Source organism: Brassica napus, chromosome A3 (genome assembly GCF_020379485.1).
Source record: "Brassica napus cultivar Da-Ae chromosome A3, Da-Ae, whole genome shotgun sequence".
NCBI classification, from domain to species: domain Eukaryota; kingdom Viridiplantae; phylum Streptophyta; class Magnoliopsida; order Brassicales; family Brassicaceae; genus Brassica; species Brassica napus.
The window spans coordinates 26,610,467-26,631,618 of NC_063436.1; the positions used below are offsets into that span (position 1 = coordinate 26,610,467).

General features: G+C 35.8%; 4 protein-coding genes across 6 annotated transcripts; 3 read left to right on the forward strand and 1 right to left on the reverse strand.

The window, feature by feature from the left end:
• Positions 1–4,015: 4,015 nt before the first annotated feature.
• Positions 4,016–6,288, forward strand: LOC106361721 (AT-hook motif nuclear-localized protein 3-like). Its single transcript, XM_013801534.3, has 5 exons — positions 4,016–4,821; positions 5,074–5,168; positions 5,239–5,370; positions 5,446–5,607; positions 5,681–6,288. The coding sequence occupies exons 1-5, from the start codon at positions 4,401–4,403 to the stop codon at positions 6,059–6,061; spliced, it is 1,191 nt and encodes a 396-aa protein (XP_013656988.1). The 5' UTR covers positions 4,016–4,400; the 3' UTR covers positions 6,062–6,288.
• A 5,974-nt stretch (positions 6,289–12,262) lies between these two features.
• LOC106409631 lies at positions 12,263–14,362 on the forward strand. Its single transcript, XM_013850229.3, has 3 exons — positions 12,263–12,912; positions 12,991–13,204; positions 13,283–14,362. The coding sequence occupies exons 1-3, from the start codon at positions 12,541–12,543 to the stop codon at positions 13,375–13,377; spliced, it is 681 nt and encodes a 226-aa protein (XP_013705683.2). The 5' UTR covers positions 12,263–12,540; the 3' UTR covers positions 13,378–14,362.
• LOC106361720 (peptidyl-prolyl cis-trans isomerase FKBP53-like) lies at positions 14,228–16,863 on the reverse strand. The gene is made up of 11 exons (XM_013801533.3): positions 16,741–16,863; positions 16,607–16,680; positions 16,290–16,543; positions 16,066–16,208; positions 15,635–15,920; positions 15,358–15,528; positions 14,987–15,170; positions 14,818–14,899; positions 14,693–14,734; positions 14,551–14,599; positions 14,228–14,474 (listed from the first exon to the last, which is right to left on the reverse strand). The coding sequence occupies exons 1-11, from the start codon at positions 16,751–16,753 to the stop codon at positions 14,393–14,395; spliced, it is 1,380 nt and encodes a 459-aa protein (XP_013656987.1). The 5' UTR covers positions 16,754–16,863; the 3' UTR covers positions 14,228–14,392.
• A 153-nt stretch (positions 16,864–17,016) lies between these two features.
• On the forward strand, positions 17,017–20,066 carry LOC111214301 (protein trichome birefringence-like 18). Of its 3 annotated transcripts, none has more exons than XR_002663814.2 (5): positions 17,017–17,177; positions 17,282–17,865; positions 18,374–18,648; positions 18,718–19,671; positions 19,788–20,066. XR_002663814.2 is itself a non-coding variant. In XM_022716918.2 (4 exons), exons 2-4 carry the CDS (start codon positions 17,364–17,366, stop codon positions 19,537–19,539), a joined length of 1,599 nt encoding a protein of 532 aa, XP_022572639.2. In that variant the 5' UTR covers positions 17,017–17,177; positions 17,282–17,363; the 3' UTR covers positions 19,540–19,786. The 3 variants fall into 3 exon arrangements, 1 of the variants encoding a protein (XP_022572639.2); XR_007326461.1 differs by having other exon boundaries at positions 19,792–20,053; XM_022716918.2 differs by lacking the exon at positions 19,788–20,066 and having other exon boundaries at positions 18,718–19,786.
• Positions 20,067–21,152: the final 1,086 nt, after the last annotated feature.

Below are 21,152 nucleotides of genomic sequence, written 5' to 3' on the forward strand. Positions count from 1 at the left end.
AAGAAACTTGATGACTACGTATATCTGGCAATGTATGTGTCAGAAGATGGTGATTGTGTGGAGCCGATTGACTACAAGTCAGCTATGAAAGATCCACAAAAGAAGAAGTGGATTATGGCTTCTGATGATGAAATGGATTCTTTGAACAAGAACCATACGTGGGATTTAGTGAAGAAACCTAAAGGAAGAGCAGTGATAGGATGTAAATGGATTTACAAACGCAAGCCTGGGATTCATGGAGTTGAGGAAACCGAGATACAAGTCTCGTCTGGTAGCAAAAGGTTATGCTCAAAAGGAAGGTGTAGACTACAATGAAATTTTCTCACCAGTTGTTAAGCATGTGTCTATAAGATACTTGATGTCGATTGTGGTAAATGAAGATCTTGAGCTTGAACAATTAGATGTGAAAACTTCATTTCTACACGGAGACCTTGAAGAAGAAATATATATGAGCCAACCTGAAGGTTATGAAGTTGAGGGAAAGGAACACTGGGTGTGTTTGTTGAGAAAGTCTCTTTATGGATTGAAGCAGAGTCCTAGACAGTGGAATCAAAAGTTTGATCAGTTCATGAAAGAGATTGGTTTTCAGAGGAGTTGTCATGATCAGTGTGTATACATAAAGTATACTACGGATGGGAAAATCTATCTGCTCTTGTACGTCGATGATATGTTAGTGGCGTGCAAAGACAAGAAGCAGATACAGGCTCTGAAGGATCAGCTGAACTCTCGGTTTGAAATGAAGGATTTAGGAGCAGCGAGGAAGATATTGGGTATTGATATCATCCGAGATAGAGCTCATGGAACCCTGAAACTGTCTCAAGCTGACTATATGAAGAAGGTTCTAAGGACTTACAACATGGAGAGTGCTAAGTCTGTGAACACTCCAATAGGAAGTCATTTCAAACTAAAAGCGGCAACTGAAGAAGATCTTAAAGCCGGTGAAGCATGTGACGATTCAATCCCATACTGTAATGCTGTTGGAAGTTTGATGTATGGTATGATCGGTACAAGACCTGATCTTGCCTATGCTGTTGGTCTCGTGAGCAGATTCATGAGTAATCCATTAAAGGAACACTGGGAAGCAGTAAAATAAATTTTGAGGTATGTTAAAGGAAGCACTGATGTATGCTTGAAGTTCAAGAAAGGATCAGAGTTCCGGCTATATGGCTTTTGCGACTCTGATTATGCTGGTGATTTAGACAAGAGAAGGTCTATATCAGGTTACACGTTTGTTTCAAGTGGTGGAGCTATCAGTTGGAAGTCAAACCTTCAAGCTGTAGTGGCCTTATCGACCACAGAAGCTGAGTTCTTATCCATGACTGAAGCGGGAAAAGAAGCTATATGGTTGAAGGGTCTGAGTTCAGAGTTTGGCTACAAACAAGAACTTATGGAGCTGTTTTGTGATTCGCAAAGTGCTCTAGCTTTAGCGAAGAACAATGTTCACCATGAAAGGACGAAGCACATGGCTACAAAGCTAGGCTTCTTAAGAGAGAATGTTGAAGATGGTAAGCTGCAGGTTTTGAAGGTTCATACTAGTGAAAATCCTGCAGACGTGTTCACCAAGACTCCTCCAGTAGGTAGGTTTAAAAACCTGTTAAGCCTACTCGGAGTCTCTGCCTGAGGAGCAGAGGAAAAACACGAGGATCGGAGTTCATCTAAGCTCAGTTTGGTCGTCTTACAACCAAGGTGGAGTTTGTTGAAGTATTGGTTGAAAGACTCCAGGAGAACCAGAAGGTTTCGGCATGAAACCGGGTCTGATGATTAGACATTCGATTTCGGTTTAGAAGTCGGTTTATGTTTAATGTAAAACGTCGTCGTTCGAGTCTTCGTTCTTCTTCTTTAAAAGTCTGTAAAGGTTGTTACAGATTAGTCCACGCGGAGAGGCCGTTAGAGGTTGTTATCTTCGACGTGTGACAAGTTGTAATCGAGTCGAGTGTGAGAGCGGTGAGCTTGGGAAACACGGTGAGAGAGAAAAGAGATAGACGAGAGAAAACTAGGGAGATTAGAGAGGAATCTACGGGGGTGAGAGTTCTCTGTTTTCTTGGGGTTTTCCGGTGAGTGTTACGGCGGCGTTTGTTCACTGAGCTTAGTGAATTCCGAGGAGATCCTCGGCCAGACGTAGGATCGCGGTTTGCGTCCGAACTGGATAACATCTCGTCGTGTTCATTAGCTAGATTCTCTTTTACTTCTCTTCCACGCAAGATCGAATCAACACTTCTCGATCGAACCAAATACCTAACGAATCGCAAGAATTATTATCACAAGCCAGATTAGCTATGTATCGAGACCCAACTTGTGACAGTTTATTTTTGGTTTATTTTACTTTTCTGCTGATAAAGGGTATTTTTCTAAATTGTTTTCATCTTCCAATTGTGAAAATCAGGAAAATCTGAACAATAAACAAAGTTGCAGTTCGTATACATCATCTTCCTCATCGTATCTTCACCTTCTTTTGATTATTACTCTCTACGTTGTTGTGGAGTCGTAATTTCACATACTCTCGTTGCATGATTCTGTAAATACTTTTGAAAAACAACCATCTACCTAATTACCACTTTATCTATGTATATACACCCAAATGATTATAGAGATAATTGTGCTCTTGTCAAAATAAAAATAAATGGATAAGCATCGCATTTTTATTCAGTAATTCAGTTAATAATATATACATTTAATTTTTTTACAGATTTCTGTGAGCTCATAATAAAAAAACTGATAGAAATTAATTAATTAATTATAACTGAAAAATTTGATCGTTAGAGAATTTTTCACTAATACTAAAAACGATACAAATTTTCTAAAGGTTAAAAATGATGGGAATAACTATTATTAAAAATTAACATCTTCCCCGAATGGATAAAGCTTTAGCGGAAAAAAAAACATTATTATTAAAAAATGAAAAAAAATTACCTATACAAAGAAAAATGGATCAAACGATTTTGATATCGTTTTGTGATTGTTAATTAACAATGGTGATATTAGCAATCAAACACAGTATTATACAGAGCAAACTATTGATTAATTTTTTTATCAACAATATTGGACAAGTTAAACTATATTTTAAAACTTTTTACATCTCATATATAGATTAAAGCTGAGAATAATTATTTGGCAAATACATTGAAGACTTGTTCAACAGATTAAATCTAAGAAATACTTACTTGGCAAATACAATGATGACAATGTATTTTTTTGGTCAACTCATAATGTAATCTGTTCATTAGTTCATATGAGCGCCTCCTTAGCAAAACATTCGAGGATAGGCCCTCTTTTTGCATACCGTCGTCATCTATGTGACATAACAATTCTCAAAACTAGCTTACAAAAAAAAAAAAAAAATTCTCAAAACTAAGTCAAACGTGCGATGATGTACTATTAGACATGTGAAAATGGATTCTGACAAAGCCCAGACCGTGGATTTCAGAAAAAGCACCGGAGAGGCCCACACAGAGTTGTGGTAGTTAGGGAGGAATATTAGTCAAAGTTTTGTATGCTCAGTCAACCAGATTAGACCAAAAGAGATGTATATCTGTAATGTTACTGTAGAGTGTAGACTAGAAAAATAAAAAAGGCAATTTGGCATGGCTCAAACGTTACGTTTCCTGTTTTGCTTTACAGCCTTTTCCATATTTTCAATATTATCCCAAATAAAAAAATATAAACCCATTAGGTGAGTGAACAAAAATGTCAAATACAAACTATTCACTTAACAAGGTAATTAATTTCCGAATAAAGTCGTGATTTTTACCTATTTTCCAAATCATCACAAATTTAAAATATTTCAATTTAAGTAAGTTCAAAACCATTAGTTGACTGAAGGAAAATGAAAAAATACCAAACCATTCACTTAACCATGTAATTAGTTTTCGAATCAAGTCGTGATTTTTAATATATATATCCATTTATATTATTAAAATCTGCAGTTTTTCAATCTCTTTCTTTTTCTTGATTATAAAATTATAATATCCATATGGTTTATTCCATTATTTATTTATTATTTATTCCCAAAACCCTAATTTCACCTTCACCATAAGAAATTTCTCCCCAAACTTAAACCACCCTCTAGAAAATAAAAATCAGATCTTACTTTTTTGATTATAGTTATCGATGTTTTAGATCAAACTTTCTGAAATTAAGATTGATTCCTCACATGGAAGCTCAGCTCTGTTTTTATCTCTTTCGTAGCTTCTACTGATCTCTTCCCTGCTCAGTCCCTCAAAAGACTTCACCTTTCATTTTCACTCTTATCTCTAAATCTTAAAACTTTATCGAGCTTGTACAAAAAAAAACAAGCTTGAATCTTTCGTGATCACCAAGATTCAGAGGGGATCTGAGGGATTCTTTTGTTCTGTCTGGGCCATACTCTTTTGTCGGAATCTCTCCCAAATCTTTATGTCCGAATGGAGGAGAGAGAAGGAACCAACAACGTCACCAGCTTCGGTCTGAACCAACAACAACAACATGAAGCTGCTGCTTCTTCTTACCCGATGGACCCACCACGACCCGATAACCCGAACCCGTTTTCCGCCCCACCCATCACTTCTTCTTCCTCCGCCGCCGCGGCTGTGGAGAATGCGGCTCCTCAGTTCAGCTTAACAATGCCGGCGGCGGAGACCGGCTCCTCCGAGCAGAAAAAGAAGAGGGGAAGGCCGAGAAAGTATAACCCCGACGGGACTCTCGCAGTGACTCTCTCTCCGATGCCAATCTCCTCCTCTGTTCCTTTGTCGTCGGAGTTTCCTCCCAGGAAGCGAGGAAGAGGACGTGGCAGGTCTAGTCGGTGGCTCAAGAAGTCCCAGATGTTCCAGTTCGACAGGAGTCCTGGTAATAATAATGTCTAAACTCTTTGGAACCTTCGATGGTTGTCTGTTCAGAGTTAGAAATGTAGCAGCTTAGTTAGTTATGTGACTCATATGGATCTATGCTTGTTTTGACTTGTATGAATAAGAAGTGAACTTTTGAGTCAGAGGTCATAAGGTAGTGAAAAAAAGTATTGGATCAATAACATCTCATTTTATATTGTCTATGTGTGTGTATATATTGTCTCAAGTTTGATTTTGACTTGTTTTGTTTCAGTTGTTACCAATTTGACAGGTGCAGGAGTTGCTGCCGCTGCAGATTTTGCGGGAGCAAACTTTACACCGTATGTGCTCACAGTAAACGCTGGAGAGGTATGTGTTTTTGTTTTCAATAGTCACATAGTCTTTAGGCACTGGAGCTCACACGCATGGATGTGTGCAGGATGTGACGATGAAGATAATGACATTCTCTCAGCAAGGTTCTCGTGCTATATGCATCCTCTCAGCTAACGGTCCCATCTCCAATGTTACGCTGCGTCAATCTACTACATCCGGTGGTACCCTAACTTACGAGGTCTACTTCTTCCGTCTTCTCATACACACTTAAAAAAAAAGTTTTGCTTCAACTGTGTTTGTATTGTGTGATCAGGGTCGTTTTGAGATTCTCTCTTTGACGGGTTCGTTTATGCAAAACGACTCCGGAGGAACTCGAAGTAGAGCTGGTGGTATGAGTGTATGTCTCGCAGGACCAGACGGTCGTGTCTTTGGTGGAGGACTCGCTGGTCTCTTTCTTGCTGCTGGTCCTGTCCAGGTAAATGGTTCATGTTTCCACATCTTGTTGTGGTATCATTCTTGTGTTTTTGACATCGACTTTTATTACTCAGGTGATGGTCGGGACATTTATAGCGGGTCAGGAGCAGTCACAGCTGCAGCTAGCAAAAGAAAGACGGCAAAGATTCGGGTCTCAACCATCTTCCATCTCCTTTAACTTCACTGCTGAAGAAAGGAAGGCGAGATTCGAGAGGCTTAACAACTCTGTCGCCATAGCTGCACCAACTCCTTCGTATCAGCATGAGAACACAGCGAACGCGGTTCACAGTTACTACACAAACTCGGTTAACCACGTCAAGGAGCCTTTCTCTTCCATGCCAGGAGATGGAGGACATGAGGAGGGAGAAGGTGAAGAGGATGACAATGAGTTAGAAGGTGATGAGGACGGAGAGTTTGGAGGTGATAGCCAATCAGACAACGAGATTCCGAGCTGATGATGATGAATCTTTGCTGTTTCTTTTTCAGAGATTTGTTAGGGGTGATGGATGGGTTTTCAAGTTGATGTTGATTTTTTTTTTTTTTTGTTAACAGAGAATGTTTAGAAGCTGGCTATCATTAGGCTCTTTATCCTCTTGTGCTTGTTGTAGTATCCATGTTAGAAAACAAACTTACGATTTCAAAAACTCTCTTCCTTCAAAACAGTTCTTACTTTGTTTTTCCAGTTAATGTTTCAAGTAGATGTATGTGTTTCTGTCGTATTATCTACTCCATTTTTCTGAAGATGCTAATTCTTTAAAAAAAATAATTTATTTCACAAAAATAATATTTTTTTTGTTTTGAATGTAATTTTATAGTTTTAAATCTATTTTATATGACAAGCATAAAATAATTTTTTTAAAAATATTATTTATTAAAATATAATTATTTTCGGAATCAATCAATACTATTAAAACTGAAGGGCCTTTTTTTAGGTGTCCTTGGAGTTTTGAATTATTTACAATCTCATGCCACTGAATTATTTTTAAGCTATGATTTCAATTAAATTTTTTTTTTGTTTTTTTCATAAATAGCAGATAACCATCTCCTATTTCCATGTAATCTTTTTACAGATTCATGCCAGAAATTATCTTTTAATATTAATTAAACTATATAAAAATTATTATTCACCACCAAATCGTAGGACATTATTTACCTTAAATAAATATACATTGAACCACTTAGTTATTGCATCACATTACAGCTGAACAAACAAAGCTAGAATAGTCAATTTTCGTTTATGATTAAAATACTAGGGAAAAATACTACCACCACATTACATTTTTATTTTATTACTAATTATTAATACTATTTATTTGAATTGAGCATGAGAATATTCTCTATCAATACTAAACAACGTATTATGCTTTGCATTTCCCTTAATAAAGCAACAATTAATAATTCCTAACTAACCATGAATACTTCACACGATACAAAAGAAAAAAACTAACTCATCTATGAAGGGGATTTTCATAAAAGAGTCAAGAAAATTCTCATAAACAAGTCAAGATCTATGAAGGGTGATTTTCATAAATGAGTCAAGAAATTCTCTATCATATCATTGAGGTTAGTGTACAACTGCTTTGGATTTATTGGTAGTCTCTTAGGAATAAATAAGGAGATTGATTGCTTATAAAAATAAGGACTATCTTTTCAAGAAAAGGGGGGAACCTGGTTTCTAATTAGCATTTTATTTGCAAGTGCTTGGAATTAATGGAATTGGTTTGGGGTTTTATTTCAGAATTTACCGTTGTCTTCCATGTCTGCTGTGTGTTTACGATTTATTGCAGAAACTCTTATCAACTCTCCACATTGTCATCAGTGCATATTGCATATCCAGTAGACAAGGCTCAGGACAGGGTATACATATGGATTTTAAAAGGTTAAACGTTTCTTTTCCAAGTCAGACGGTCCAAAGTAAGTGCAAGGTCTTATTTTTATTCTGATTTGAGGTTTCATTCTGGTGTAATGTCTTTGTATTTATTTTGGTTCTCTTGTGTTTTTAAAAACTATAGATACACAGGTCTTGGTCTAAATGTATTCAAGGTTATAGCGAGAAAAAAAATAGAAACGCCCATTTTCTTCTCCGTCGTTGCGGTTAGTAAGTCAATTACAAACTCTTTTTTTCTTACAAACTCTTTTTTGTTATGAATACGGTAAACTTTTCAAGGTTTCAACAGATTTCTTAATTGCTTCAGTATGAGTTAGTTTCTTCTCAAATAAAAATTATATTTCATATAATTATTTAAATATATCGAATGTAATCGATTTTTTGGGATATGTGTAACAGATAATTACCATCTTCTTAATACGATAATAGATAATACATGTAGAAACCATGTTTACAATAATCGCGACATAAATTAAACCCACCAATTTCGGAAGTTGCCTAAAAATCTAACCTGTGGTTATGGAAAATGCAGTAACTTCAGCATATGTGACTTACATAGAAAATCCGGAACATTAACTTTCAGCATATTCGATTAATATATCTTTTAAGCATTTTGGGAATATTTCAAAAGATCTAGGGGCCCAAAATTAATTGACAAATCTACAAAATTGTGTACATCCTAAACTAATTGACTTACTTTATAAATATTCCTGGTCCATCGATTGATTATATTGTTAATCAATATTTGACAAATTTTAACCAAATGTTGATGGGTCAAGTAGGAAAACAAAATTATTAGAGAACATTTCACTGCCCATTACTAATAACATTCTTATTTTATCCAAACCCAAATTATAAAACACATTATAATCAATTTAACCTCATTGAATCAAAAGTTTAATTAGTATAAAATGTAGAAAGATGTTAGTATATATTAGTTAATTAATAATAATGTTCTAAGAAAAAAATTATTTTTTGAAAAAAAGACTGATAATACGGGTGGACATTCGGGTATTCATTTGCGTTTGGTTCATGTCTATTCGGGTTTTGGATATTCTAAGTTAAACATATCAGCCCCATTCATGTATTTATAAATTTTGGTTCGGATCATTGCGGATTCGGTTTGGGTTTGGATAGCCCGGATAAATTATTTTTTAAAAAATTAAATTCATATATACTTTAAATTTCTCAAAATCTAAAAATAAAATAATATATTAAATATAAATTAAAATAATGTATGCCAAAATACATAAACCTAATATATAAATTGGTTTGGCTTGAATATTTGAATAGAATTAATTTATATTTTAAGTATAATTGGTGTTTTGATTATTGATTAGCTATTTTTATAATTATTTTTAATATATATATTTTCAGTTATTTTAGGCAACTTCAAAATATCTTATATACTAAATATTTTTATATATTAAATTTTAGGATAATTAATATATTTAAGTATATAAATCTGATTCGGATATATTCAGATATCCGAAATATTTCAAGTTGAAACGGATTTAGTTCCGATTCTCTAGATACCAAAGTTTTGAACATGTTCGGATATTTAACCAATTTTAGTACTGTTTTGGTACTACTTTTTCTGATCGGATCAGATTCGAGTCAATTTTTCCGATTCCGAATTTTTCCATAGCCCTAACTAATATAATTGTAAATCATATAGTTTTTTAAAAAAATATAAAGCTTTAATTTATAGAACTAAAAACTATTAAAATATTTCCAAAGTAGTTTATTATGAGTATAAAATCCCACATTTTAGAAATACCATCTTTAAAATTCATATTTATTTTACGAACATACAAAATTTACACGATTAAATATATGATTGTATTATAAGTATTTTAAACACACATAATGCTATACTCGATCAACTTTTATATTGCTTTCGTATGAAATTATTTCGAAAAAATAACGCCGCGCTTTTAAAGCGCGGGTCAAAATCTAGTTATAACTTAATTTATAAGGTGTGTGAAAACTCTAAAACTACAATCTTCATAGAACGAAAATAATATCAAAATTCCACACTGAAGTTATTAGATTATACATCTGTTTAAGTTAAAACATTCGTTGAATATAATGGAAGTCATCGTGGTAACTAACTTCCCACTAACTCGATCAATATTTATTTTGTCATCTCATTAACTTCCATGTTATTCTCTTATTTTTTTTCTATAAGTGATTGATTTTTTTGTTTGTGATGTTTTTTTCTAAACTCCAAGTTCGGTCTTGCGATGGACTCTGGACAAATTACATCACTAGAACGATATCAGGTATGAACTTTTGTGTAAGATTGTCGTATACATTAGTTATCCGAGAAATTGAGTTTGGTTATGGTATATTTGTGTCACTGGTAAATAATACAACATCAGTTCAAATCTAGGATGTTTTAAAAAAAAATTGATGTGTTCATTCTTTCTGCAACTTTTGAGTGATTGTAAAGGCGATTGATACAAACCTTCGGCTTTTGGTGTATTGTCCGACCGTAGTCTTTTTCGTTTATTTGATCTAGGTTTTAGGGTTGACTAATTATGAGTTCAATTTCTCTTTCTACATGCACTGGTCTATGCATATCTGGACTTGTTTTTGTCTTTATCAAGAAGACGTGTGTCGTTACAATATCACTGGAATACAACTATGAAAAATGAGACTCCAAAAAAAAAAAAAAAGAAAAAAGAAAAATGAGACTCCATTTATAAAAAAAAATGAGTAGTTGAAATTTCTCTACTCTAGAGCTTCTCTCTCTCTTCTATCTACCTATATCTTTCAGAGATAGTTCCGCCGTGTACTAACCAGCGTCGTCAACCCGTGATTGGGCCCCTTTTCTGGCATCAGTGGCTTTCTCAGCATCGCTTGGCTGGCTTTTAGCTCCGGTGACTTACCTTTCCTTCCGGTAGAGTTACCGACACTTGGCTCCGCCATCTCCACCTTTCTCTTCGGTGAAGATGGTGGCTTTATCTCCGGTTCATCCAGATCTCTTCTCCTCCGCTTCAGATTTCTTTCGGTTTCAATTCCTAAGATTCTGATGTTTTTCTCCTTCCTTTGGATTGGGTTTTTACATCTTCCCTCTTCTCTTTATCTTTAAAGATGTCTGAGTTCATTATTAAGAGAATTGGTTTCTGTGTCGGTGTTTGGACTGAAACCTTGTTATAAGCAGAGGATATGGCTTCAGCTTGGCGTCTTTGTGTGGCTCCGATTGATGGATTTACTCTCGGCTTCTGTCGATTGATGTTTTCCAGTTGTTGGTGCTTCGATGTCTTGGTTGTGACGTTTGGCTCATCTCCTTTCTAGAAGTCGTCCCGACGGTTTTTCTCTTAAGTGTCATGTTTCCGGTGTATCCGGTGGATGTCGTAGAGATGCTCCGGCGATGATTTTTCGACCATGAAGACGTGTGATGTCTCGGCGACGCGTGTCCCTTCCTAGCTTCGACGTATAACACGTGTTTTCCCGATGAAGCAAACACCGCTTTCTTCTGGATTTTTTTTTTTGGTTTGGGCCATTTTAGACTTCTTTGGTTTTTTCTATCGTGCTATTTGGCTGAGCCTTTGGACTTCTTCTTGTATCTTTTGGTTTGTTGCGATTTTAGCCATTAATTTTTTAGTGAAAAAAAAAGAAATTTCTTTACTCTAAACGAACATTAAGTTAATATAGATACTAATATATAACATTTGGATTTTCACACAAAAGCTAAATATCACGGATTGCATAAAAACCAACATTATTAAAACAGAAATATATACACATTAAAAAAGTAAAACAAACACACATTATTAAAACAGAAAGAAACAAATGCGTATTATTAAAACATAAAAAACAAACACACATTAAACAGAAAACACACACATGAACAAACATTTTAGTTTTCAACATAGGAAATAGATTATCATTAGATAATTGGTCTAATGTTAGACAATCTCTAAATAATCTTTATAAAAAAGTAATGGCCTCTAGATTTATATTCGATTCACCAGCAATTTCAAATAATCAAGAAGACATGAGCAAACATCTCATCTATCTTAAGTACATCCTTTTGAAAAAAAGGAAAAGAAAAAATCTCTAGAGGTATTTGTAAGCACAAAATCTAGCTTTTCTTTTGCTAGATAGAAGTGACATGTCCAACGTCCAAGAATAAGATCCTCAGGTGGGGATCTCCTAAACCTATACTAGAACCAACTCGACTCTATAATTAATGAGGAACAAAGGTCCAACGTTAGACGTTATCCCTTTGCATCTAACATGTGCTGTGAATCTTATTTTTGGTGCTGCCTTTTCTACATTTCTTCAGTTTTTTTTTAACTGAAAGGTCTTAAGCGGTACATCATTAAAATTTTAAAATCCATAATCACACACCTCATTTATTCGATAATGTTGTTAGAACATTTTATTGGGAGTATCTAATCAAATGTTATATTAAAAGATATAAAAATATATAAAAATATTATAAATTAATAGGTGAACATCTTAATTTTTTTTTGGGAATCTAATCAATAATATCTCATTTGATATATTATTGATTGAGTTTCTAAATTTTTTAAAATACTCTTATTTAAATAATAATTGTTATAGTATATACATACTTAATTGAAAGTTGATAATTCCATTGGTAAAGAAAACTCCCATTTGAATTGCTCTCTAAGCTGCTAAACTTGGAAGCTGAGGCATTTACGGATTCTTCTAATCATTTATTTGACCATTTTTTCTATACAAACAATAAACACGTCATAAATAACTTAACAAAATACACAAACGGACATTTTCTATTTTAAAGATACTTAATATTTTTTTGTAGTTGAGTTTTGTAATTTTTGAGGCGTTTATCTCTTACAAAATCACTAGGGTTTTAAACATCTAAAGTGAAAACAGGAACAAAAACGTAACTTTAAACATTTTATCTACCGAAGAATGGTTTGAAAAAGAAATTGACAATTTTTATTACAGAACTACTTTTGGGTCTTTAAAAGTAGCAGCAGCTGCATTGACATCGTCTCTCATCTCTCAACATCCCACCACCACCAGTCACCAAGAGTAACAACAATGTCTGACGAGAGTGGAAGTCCGACGTTCATCATCGCCGATTTCTCAGACGACGACGCGGCTAACGAAAACTGGCCGGAGATTGAGTTCCGGTCACCGGAGGACGAGGCTTGGTACGGTGTGGACGTGTGGGAGTTGTGCGACTCTCTGGTGGTCACCTTCAACGGCTTCTCCTTCGAGTACGACGAGGTGTACTCGCCGGACGATTTCAAGAACTCCGACGAGTTAAAAGAGTTCGAAGAGAGGTTCCGTGCTTGCTCCGTTCAGATGCAAGACACCGAGTGCGCGACGCTCGCGCAAGGCACGAAGGTCTGCGCCACGTGTCCTTCCGTCGCCGGGGAAGTCAAGTTCTACGACGCCATCGTCGTTAACGTGAGAAACCCCAAACCTTGAAAACGCCTTTTAGTTTTGAGACTTGAGATTATTCTATGTTTTTGGGATTTGGTGTAGGTGTCGAGGGAGAAGCATGGTGTGGACGAGGAAGGGAACGAAGTGTGTGGATGTGATTACAAACTATACTGGAACCAAGGTCCTTTCGTTAACAATGTTACGTCTGCAAAAGTTGGTGACATTTGTCTTGTTCAGGAAGATAAACGAATGAAGCCGAAAGTTGTCACTTTCTTGAAAGAAGCTAGGAGGCAGCTTCTTGGAGAAGCTCCCCAAGGTAATTATAAAATTCATCACATTGTTTTTTGTTTGTCTTAAAAAATTTTATGTTAACTATTAGTGAAAATTTAAACAGGAAAAGAAACAGAGTGGCAAAAGATACTTAAGAAGGTCACTTCTGCTATTCGAGACCACAACTTAGATCCATCTGTTCCAGAGAATCAAGGTTAAACGGATAACTAGCTTTTGTTGCTTAGCAAACATTTGAAAGCTGTGTGTGGTTTCGTTATCTCTTAAAATGGTTCGGTAGAAAACTATGTAAACCCTTTTGAGGTATCTCTTGTTTAGTCCTTCTCTAGTATCTATTCTGGAAAGCTCTTGTAGAACATCCTGATTTTGCACCCGTTGGCTCTAAAAAGCTTGAATCGTTGATGAACATTAGATTAACCTTGTCATAACTTATAGTTTCATTAGCAAACTACACACACACACTAACTTAGACAACACCAAAAGAGAGAAATGACAAGTTCAAAACAACCATTTATATTGAATATTAGCAAATGCAGATCCAAAGATCACTTGAAATTGTGAACAAGCCGGCGAAGGAAAACCTAAGTTTCAAAAGTTTAAACTGTGGTTTTTAAAAATCAGAGGTCTGACCAGAAAGCAAATGCGAGTACTGTTCTTGCGAGAGAGAACGATGGTGACGTATACGTGTCATCAATTTTACTTGTAAAATATAGTAGTTATTAATTTGAAAGAAAAAAACAGTCAAAAGATGCTATTAATACTGTCAGAAGGACTTGTAGCACAAGAAACTAGTCTGGTCAAAGTCATTTCTGATAGCACCATAGTCAATTGATGTCTATTGATCAAAAATAGACTATGGTGTTTGCACATGGTGTCATGATCGTACAGGCTAAGTATATAGCTATAAAGTGCAGGAAAATGCAGCAAATGATAAATCAGATATACTTGTACGTTTGTACACAACTAATGTTGGGTAAGTTCGTTTCTTATTAAAGATCATGTTTAGCACGGAATCAATTTGGTTTTTCAAGCAAGGAAAAAAAAAAGCAAAGGATGGAGCAACTAATTGACATCAATTCTGAGTAGAATAACAATACTAAGACAACTTAAAACAAACGTTATAGCCTTGTCAAAAAAAAAACACAAATCATTTTGAGAAAATTCAATTTTTGGATTCCAACCCCACTTTAAAGGTATCTACGAACTCAGGGAGGTTTTACTTAACATCCAACAGTTCGACGTCAAACGTCAACCAAGCATTAGGAGGAATATCGCCACCAGCACCCTTAGCACCGTACCTGTGAACCACATCCCATCAAAAAGGTTTTAGACACAATCAAGAAAACAAGCTCAGTAGGAACAAGATTTATTTACCCCATTGATGGTGGAATTGTAAGCTTTCTTTTGTCACCAATCCTCATTCCTGTGGAATTCAAAACAAAAACTTAAAGATCAAAAACCACATGATGCACCATTTTGAACAAAGTGAAAAAAACCAGTTAGATATTAAGGTTACCGTTAACACCAACATCCCATCCCTTAATGACCTGTCCAACACCTACATGTTTACAACAAACGAATAAGTATCACAAGACTGTAATTCTCGACTAATTTCTTTTGCATCTTAATTAAAATACCAACCTAGACGGAACTTAAAACCATTTTTATTGGAATCGAAGACCTCCCCATTCTTCTGAAGTTTTCCTGTGTAGCAGACACTAACCTGCACTCAGAGACGCTAGAATGAGGTCTACAAAATCTAGGAAAGCAGTAATCACATAATATCATACAATCATGATTATAGGTATACCTGCTTTCCAGGAGTAGCTTTCTTGCCGTTGGGTTTGCCCATGCGTATCTCCTCAACAACGAGTCCATTTGGGTATGTCCTACTAGAAATAGCTTTGCTCTCTTCTTTAGCTTCCTCATTTGACTTCTTTTTCTTTTTCTTTTTCTTCTCAGCAGATTCAACTGGAGTCTTGGAGTTTTCACTCCTGCAATTCCACAAGTATAGAAATTTGTTAGATGAGAAAGGTCTGAAAGAACCGTTGTATACATGACACAAAGCCTTCTTTACTTTGTGACAAAATGATTATATGAATAATAACTCAAATTTCTAATATATTAAGACAAACGACATGTATGCGTTATATTCTCAACTAAAGATATAAGAATTCTCACATGGCATTGTTAGCAGCTCCATTTTGAGCTTTTGGGTTTGAAGAACTTTGGCTCGTCTCCTCCTTTTTCAGCACATCTTCCGTCTCAGCTTTTTCATCAGCTTCCCCTTTCGAGGCACTTTCCTCATTCTTCTTCTCTTTCTGATTTTTCTTCTTTTTGTTCTTGTTTACACTAAAATAAATTATAGAAACAACTTAATATTCCTACAATACTTGCTAACATATGATATGTATTATGTACAATATGCCTAAGCGTCAGAGATCAAAGAGAAGGGTACCTTTCTTGCTCAGGAGCCTTGGCCTTGCGTTTTTTGTTGCTACCTTGTTCGACATCATCTACGTCCATCTTCGCAGCAGACTTCTTCTCTGTTTCAGGTGTTTTCTCTTTAAGAATAGGTAAACCATCTTCATCTTCGCTTTCCAGAACTGGAGCATGGGCGCTCTCCTTGACAACGATTTGCTTATTTGCGCTCTCATCTTTGCTAGCTTTACTCTTCTTCTTGGATCGCTTTGTCTTATCATCTGTGGCGGGCTTCTCCTCATCTTCTATCTCCTCAATTACAACTAGCAAAAATACAATCCAATTAGTTTCACCATTACAAGAAAAAAAAACAAAAATCAAGCAACATCACTTTATCAATATCTTTTTGAAATCATGCAGGTATAAGACAAGAACAACACTTTAAACATACTTCAATAGAAACAGTACCTCCACTGTTTGGAACAGAAGATTGCCGATACATATCAAGATTGTGATCAATGAAATCCTCAAATTCATCCATATGATCCTCATCCTCTTCACTATCATACTCAGACTCTCCAGACTCAGTGTCACCAATATCAATACCATCTCTAACAAACGTCGCAACGAAAACTTTAAAAGACTATTAAGCAGATAAATTACACAAACCAAAAAAAAACAAGAAAGGATACGAATCATCTTCATAATCATCCTCCCCACACTCCTCCTCCTCCTCATCATAAGCCTGCAAGAATCCAGAAAGGTGGATGCTTCTGTCACCAGTCACGGAGAACTCAACCGCCTCGTCGTTATCGTCAAACTCAAGATTCAGAGGGCAACATTCGGATTTGTTAGGCAACAACGAACACAAGTAAACAGGTGCGTTTCCTCCTATGGAGCATTGGATCACACTCTTCTCTTTGCCTAAACCAGCACCTAGAGTTGCCTGTATCGTAGCAATTACAGTTATAAACTAGTCTCAACGAGCTATACACACAATGCTATATACCTGGGTGAGGTGTAGCGTCCCTTGCTCGTTTTCGGGATTGTAAGCTTGAGGCTTCCCAGGCTTCACTTCGATTCCTGCGAAAAGTTGAGATTAAACACACAATCAGAACCAATCAAAGAAACGGCGAGACTAACCCCAGAACACCATTTTGAGCTCAAAGTCGTTGGAATTGAGACGGCTGAGTTGTTTGAGAGGAAGAAGAGAGTAAAACCCTAGAGAAGGAGGGGGAGAGGGTTTTTGCAGACTCTTCTTTATTTATGAGAGGATGAGATCTCGGTTAGTCGAGAAAATTCGTAACCGTTCTCGGTTATTGGGTTGGGCCTTCGTGGGCTTCAGTAGAGGCCCAAATGAGGTGTCAGACTAAAATTTATTGGTTTCCTACTCCAACCAGCCGATGCGATCGCAGAAGAAGAAACACACAGATTATATTATTATATAATCATTTCATTAAATTAAATTTCGAAAATTTGTTATCCATCATCACTCACTCTTCTGAGAATCTCTCAATCTCTGAGCTCGCTTGACGACAAGCATACTAAGGCAAAAAGAAAGTCCTCCTTGAGTTTTCAAGGTTTATAGATGATTCTCTTTGTTTCGTGAATTAGTTAGTCTTTGTTTTGATTCCCTGATGGTGAATACGTAATGCAATATACTGAATCTGAGCTGGTTCCACAGGTTTCCAGATCCTGAAGAAGGCGAAATCATTTCGAAGAATGTTGTTGATAGTGGCTTATCACTTATAAGCTCTGTTTCTTCCATGGCTTTGGGTTCTCATGAAGTTTCCATTTTGGTTGCTGGATTTCCTCGGAAGGTGTCTACAGTTGCGATTGCTATAGGGGGATTGGTATCTTTCTTTGTTTTCGGATTGGTGCTTGATCCAATCAGTTCCTCAGTTAGTGGGGTGTTTTATGGCAATGCGAATCCTCAACAAGTTGAGATCCCTTCGTCTTTGAGCAACAATACCGTACAAGGCCTTTACACGAGTACCAATGACATCTATACGTCAGATAAGAACCTGACTTCGACTTCTCAATCTAGCTCAGGCTCTCCCGATCTTGTTAGTTCAGATATATCACCGCCAGATTCGGAGAAACCTTTGATGCAGCAAGAGAAAGGGGATACAGTGTCTTCTTTGGATACGAGTACGACTGGTGTTGGATCAGGTGAAGGTGAAACCAATGTTTCCAAGGCTGGAGACACTTCAATTGTATCATCTCCTTCACATGATGCCTCTGAAACTACTTCAGCAGAAGAAACAGGTACTGTTTCCATTTACCTAGCTTGTGTTTTTTTTTTGGGGAAATCTTTGAATTATGGTAGGCTTAGTTTTTAATAAACTAGTATGCGAATGGTATTCCTTGAGTTATGGACTTCTATGGAACATTGCTTAAGCGTCTGATAAGCTTATTAAGGAGGTCGTTAGCCTGTACGTCTACTGTATATAGCCTTAGGATTGACTATAGAAGATTAGACTTGTTTCGAGTTGGTAAGAGAGCACTTAGTGAAGGCGGCTGGGCTTGTTAGGATGTATTGGCATATAATTGTTTTAAGAGGTGAATTTTTGAGTGTTTGTTTGGGCATTTGGTTGAGAGTTTTGCTTTGGTTTGGTGTTTTGGAGTGAGAAAAGCAGTTTCTTAGCTTTGTTCATGTCAGTTTCACTTGATAGTTAGACTTCAGTTCCTTGCTTCTCAGTATTTTAGCCGTTCCATGTTTTCTAACTCTGTTATTAATATGTTGATCACTCCAACTTTTTTTGATTGCGTGTAGAGTGTGATTTGTATCAAGGTAGCTGGTTTTATGATCCGGGAGGACCTCTGTACACGAACAACTCTTGCCCCGTCTTGACGCAGATGCAGAACTGCCAGGGCAACGGAAGACCTGATAAGCGATATGAGAACTGGAGATGGAAACCGTCACAGTGTGACCTTCCTCGGTTTGATGCCAAGAAATTTCTCGAGCTAATGAGAGGCAAGACATTGGCCTTTATAGGTGACTCAGTAGCTCGAAATCAGATGGAGTCCATGTTGTGCCTTCTTTGGCAGGCAAGATTCAAACCTTTGTTTCCTTCATGAAACTGTTTGTACTATATTAACGTAGATTGATGTTTTCAGGTGGAAACACCGGTGAATCGTGGGAATAAAAAGATGCAGAGATGGTTTTTCAACTCAACATCGGTGACGATTGTCCGTATCTGGTCATCTTGGCTTGTCCATCAGTTCAACGAAAAATTCGACTATGCTCCTGAAGGTGTCATTAAACTTAACCTGGACGTTCCTGATGAGCGCATCATAGAAGCTCTTCCGAGTTTCGACGTGATGGTCCTGTCATCAGGTCACTGGTTTGCAAAGCAGTCTGTCTACATATCAAAGGGCGAGATCGTTGGAGGGCAGTTATGGTGGCCAGACAAATCAAAACCCATGAAAGTCAATAACGTGGAAGCATTCGGAATATCAGTAGAAACAATCCTAAAGTCCATAGCTACGCACCAGAACTTCACAGGGTTGACCATCGTGAGAACATGGTCGCCTGATCACTACGAAGGTGGTGCTTGGAACACAGGAGGCTCATGCACGGGGAAAGAAGAACCTATTCTACCCGGGAAGCTAGTGAAAAACGGGTTCACGGAGATAATGCACGAGAAGCAAGCGACAGGGTTTAACCGAGCAGTGGATGGAGTTGAGGATAGCTCAAAGGTGAAGTTAAAGCTGATGGATATTACAGAGGCTTTCGGGTATCGCCATGATGGTCATCCGGGGCCGTACAGGAGTCTCGACCCAAACAAGATCACTAAAAGGGGACCTGATGGACGACCTCCGCCTCAGGATTGCTTGCACTGGTGCATGCCGGGACCGGTCGATATATGGAACGAGATGGTTTTGGAGCTCATAAGGAGAGACTTTGAGGGCAAGAAAATGAGAGACTCATCATCTTGATTTGGTTTTGAACTCAAGGAAGAGAATATTACAGGATCTTACACGTACTAATCTGATTCTTGATTAGTGATATAAACCAACTATGAAGTCTCACTTGTAGATTTGTACCATAAGTGCACCACCACGGTGAAGGTTAGTATTAGTACCCTACTCGTTCCACTATGTACTTTTTTTTGGGTTAGCTTGTGTCTTTTTATTTCATTACATAAATTTGAATATTAATAAAAATCTGTGATTCTATTTGAAAGGCAGGCCTTAGATTTTGGTTCCTCCGATGATCTCATCTCTAGACCGAGTCAGTCTCGGGAGAGATTCTGGTCCGAAGCTTTTGGTAACTGAGACTGAATCTATCTTAATCCATTACAGCTCAACATGATTATTGCTATGAACGCAACATGATTATTGCTATGAACGCAACATGCACAAATATATGTATAATGTATTCTCCAAGGAGATGGGATGATTCACGAGCAGGATGGTCAGAAGAGTTTTGATCCTAATCAAATAAAATTAAAGTTAATAAGTTTTCTCAGCAGAGGATCCAAGAAACCCTAGATTATATATAACATATGATATGGGCTTTCACAAGTTAAGTTAAGTTAAGGTGTTATATCACCAGTAATAGAATCTTGTATCCATTCAAATATATAGTAATTTTTAACATAACATTTTTTATTTCAAAAGAAAATTTTGATTTATATTTCAACATTATTAATTTATATTTTAACTTCAATAGTTATAAAAAATCATAAACGTATTTTTGTAATCTTATTTCTTTTGATTTGGTATAACTATTTAAATTTGATTTTATTTTAATTTTAATAAAGATAAAATTAGATTTTATAAAAATAGTTTTAATTATATTATTGTGTTTAATGATTATTTATTTTCAATATATATATATATATAAATATAAATTCTAATAAATTTGAGAATTTGTTTGTTTTAGTTAAACTGAAAAATCTTTTTGTTAATTTAAATGATGAAGATGAATAGATAAATTTAAATAATGTTTAAATATTTAACTATCAAATTTTTTTTTTGGATTAGTGTTACTTTATTTAGTTTTTTTTATTAATGTGAGATACATATATACATATCTATTATTATTTTAATTGTGATATATGAATTATTAATATATTTAATAGTTTACCATAAATAAATATTTATATGGAAAATTGACATTAATGATGATATATGAATTATTTTTATTATCATATTTAAAATCCCTGCAAGAAAATTTAAATTTTTATAAGAAAATTTTACATCTCACAATTAATATGATATCATGTCACTCTTTTCTAAAATCATGTCATCTATTTTAAAATTTTAAGTGTCATGTCATCTTTATTTTCAGCGATAATGATTGTACTGACGACATGTGTATAAATCACTTCGCAAATATAATCTAATGAATAGAATCTTATATCCATCAATAAGTAGTAAAGTACATAGCAATGAGGAAAATTACATGTCCTTTCTCAACTACTTTGCAACAAAACCATTGTTGCTCAAGAACACAACCCAACCAAGAGACTTCTAACTCTATGGAACCCATTTGTCCAAATGATACATATCTACCAGAGGATATTACAGGATTTTGTACCTGTTCA

Excerpts from the sequence above, each read along its gene's own strand:
- LOC106361721 (XM_013801534.3), top strand. The coding sequence starts at position 4,401 with ATGGAGGAGAGAGAAGGAACCAACAACGTCACCAGCTTCGGTCTGAAC. Across the intron at positions 4,822-5,073 it reads CCAGTTCGACAGGAGTCCTG|TTGTTACCAATTTGACAGGT; the intron begins GTAATAATAATG and ends GTTTTGTTTCAG. Across the intron at positions 5,608-5,680 it reads TTGCTGCTGGTCCTGTCCAG|GTGATGGTCGGGACATTTAT; the intron begins GTAAATGGTTCA and ends TTTATTACTCAG.
- LOC106361720 (XM_013801533.3), bottom strand. Across the intron at positions 14,900-14,986 it reads AAGCTACTCCTGGAAAGCAG|GTTAGTGTCTGCTACACAGG; the intron begins GTATACCTATAA and ends CTCTGAGTGCAG. Across the intron at positions 14,600-14,692 it reads ATGGGATGTTGGTGTTAACG|GAATGAGGATTGGTGACAAA; the intron begins GTAACCTTAATA and ends TGAATTCCACAG.
- LOC111214301 (XM_022716918.2), top strand. The coding sequence starts at position 17,364 with ATGGCTTTGGGTTCTCATGAAGTTTCCATTTTGGTTGCTGGATTTCCT. Across the intron at positions 17,866-18,373 it reads TACTTCAGCAGAAGAAACAG|AGTGTGATTTGTATCAAGGT; the intron begins GTACTGTTTCCA and ends GATTGCGTGTAG. Across the intron at positions 18,649-18,717 it reads TGTTGTGCCTTCTTTGGCAG|GTGGAAACACCGGTGAATCG; the intron begins GCAAGATTCAAA and ends TGATGTTTTCAG.
- LOC106409631 (XM_013850229.3), top strand. The coding sequence starts at position 12,541 with ATGTCTGACGAGAGTGGAAGTCCGACGTTCATCATCGCCGATTTCTCA. Across the intron at positions 12,913-12,990 it reads ACGACGCCATCGTCGTTAAC|GTGTCGAGGGAGAAGCATGG; the intron begins GTGAGAAACCCC and ends GATTTGGTGTAG. Across the intron at positions 13,205-13,282 it reads TCTTGGAGAAGCTCCCCAAG|GAAAAGAAACAGAGTGGCAA; the intron begins GTAATTATAAAA and ends AAATTTAAACAG.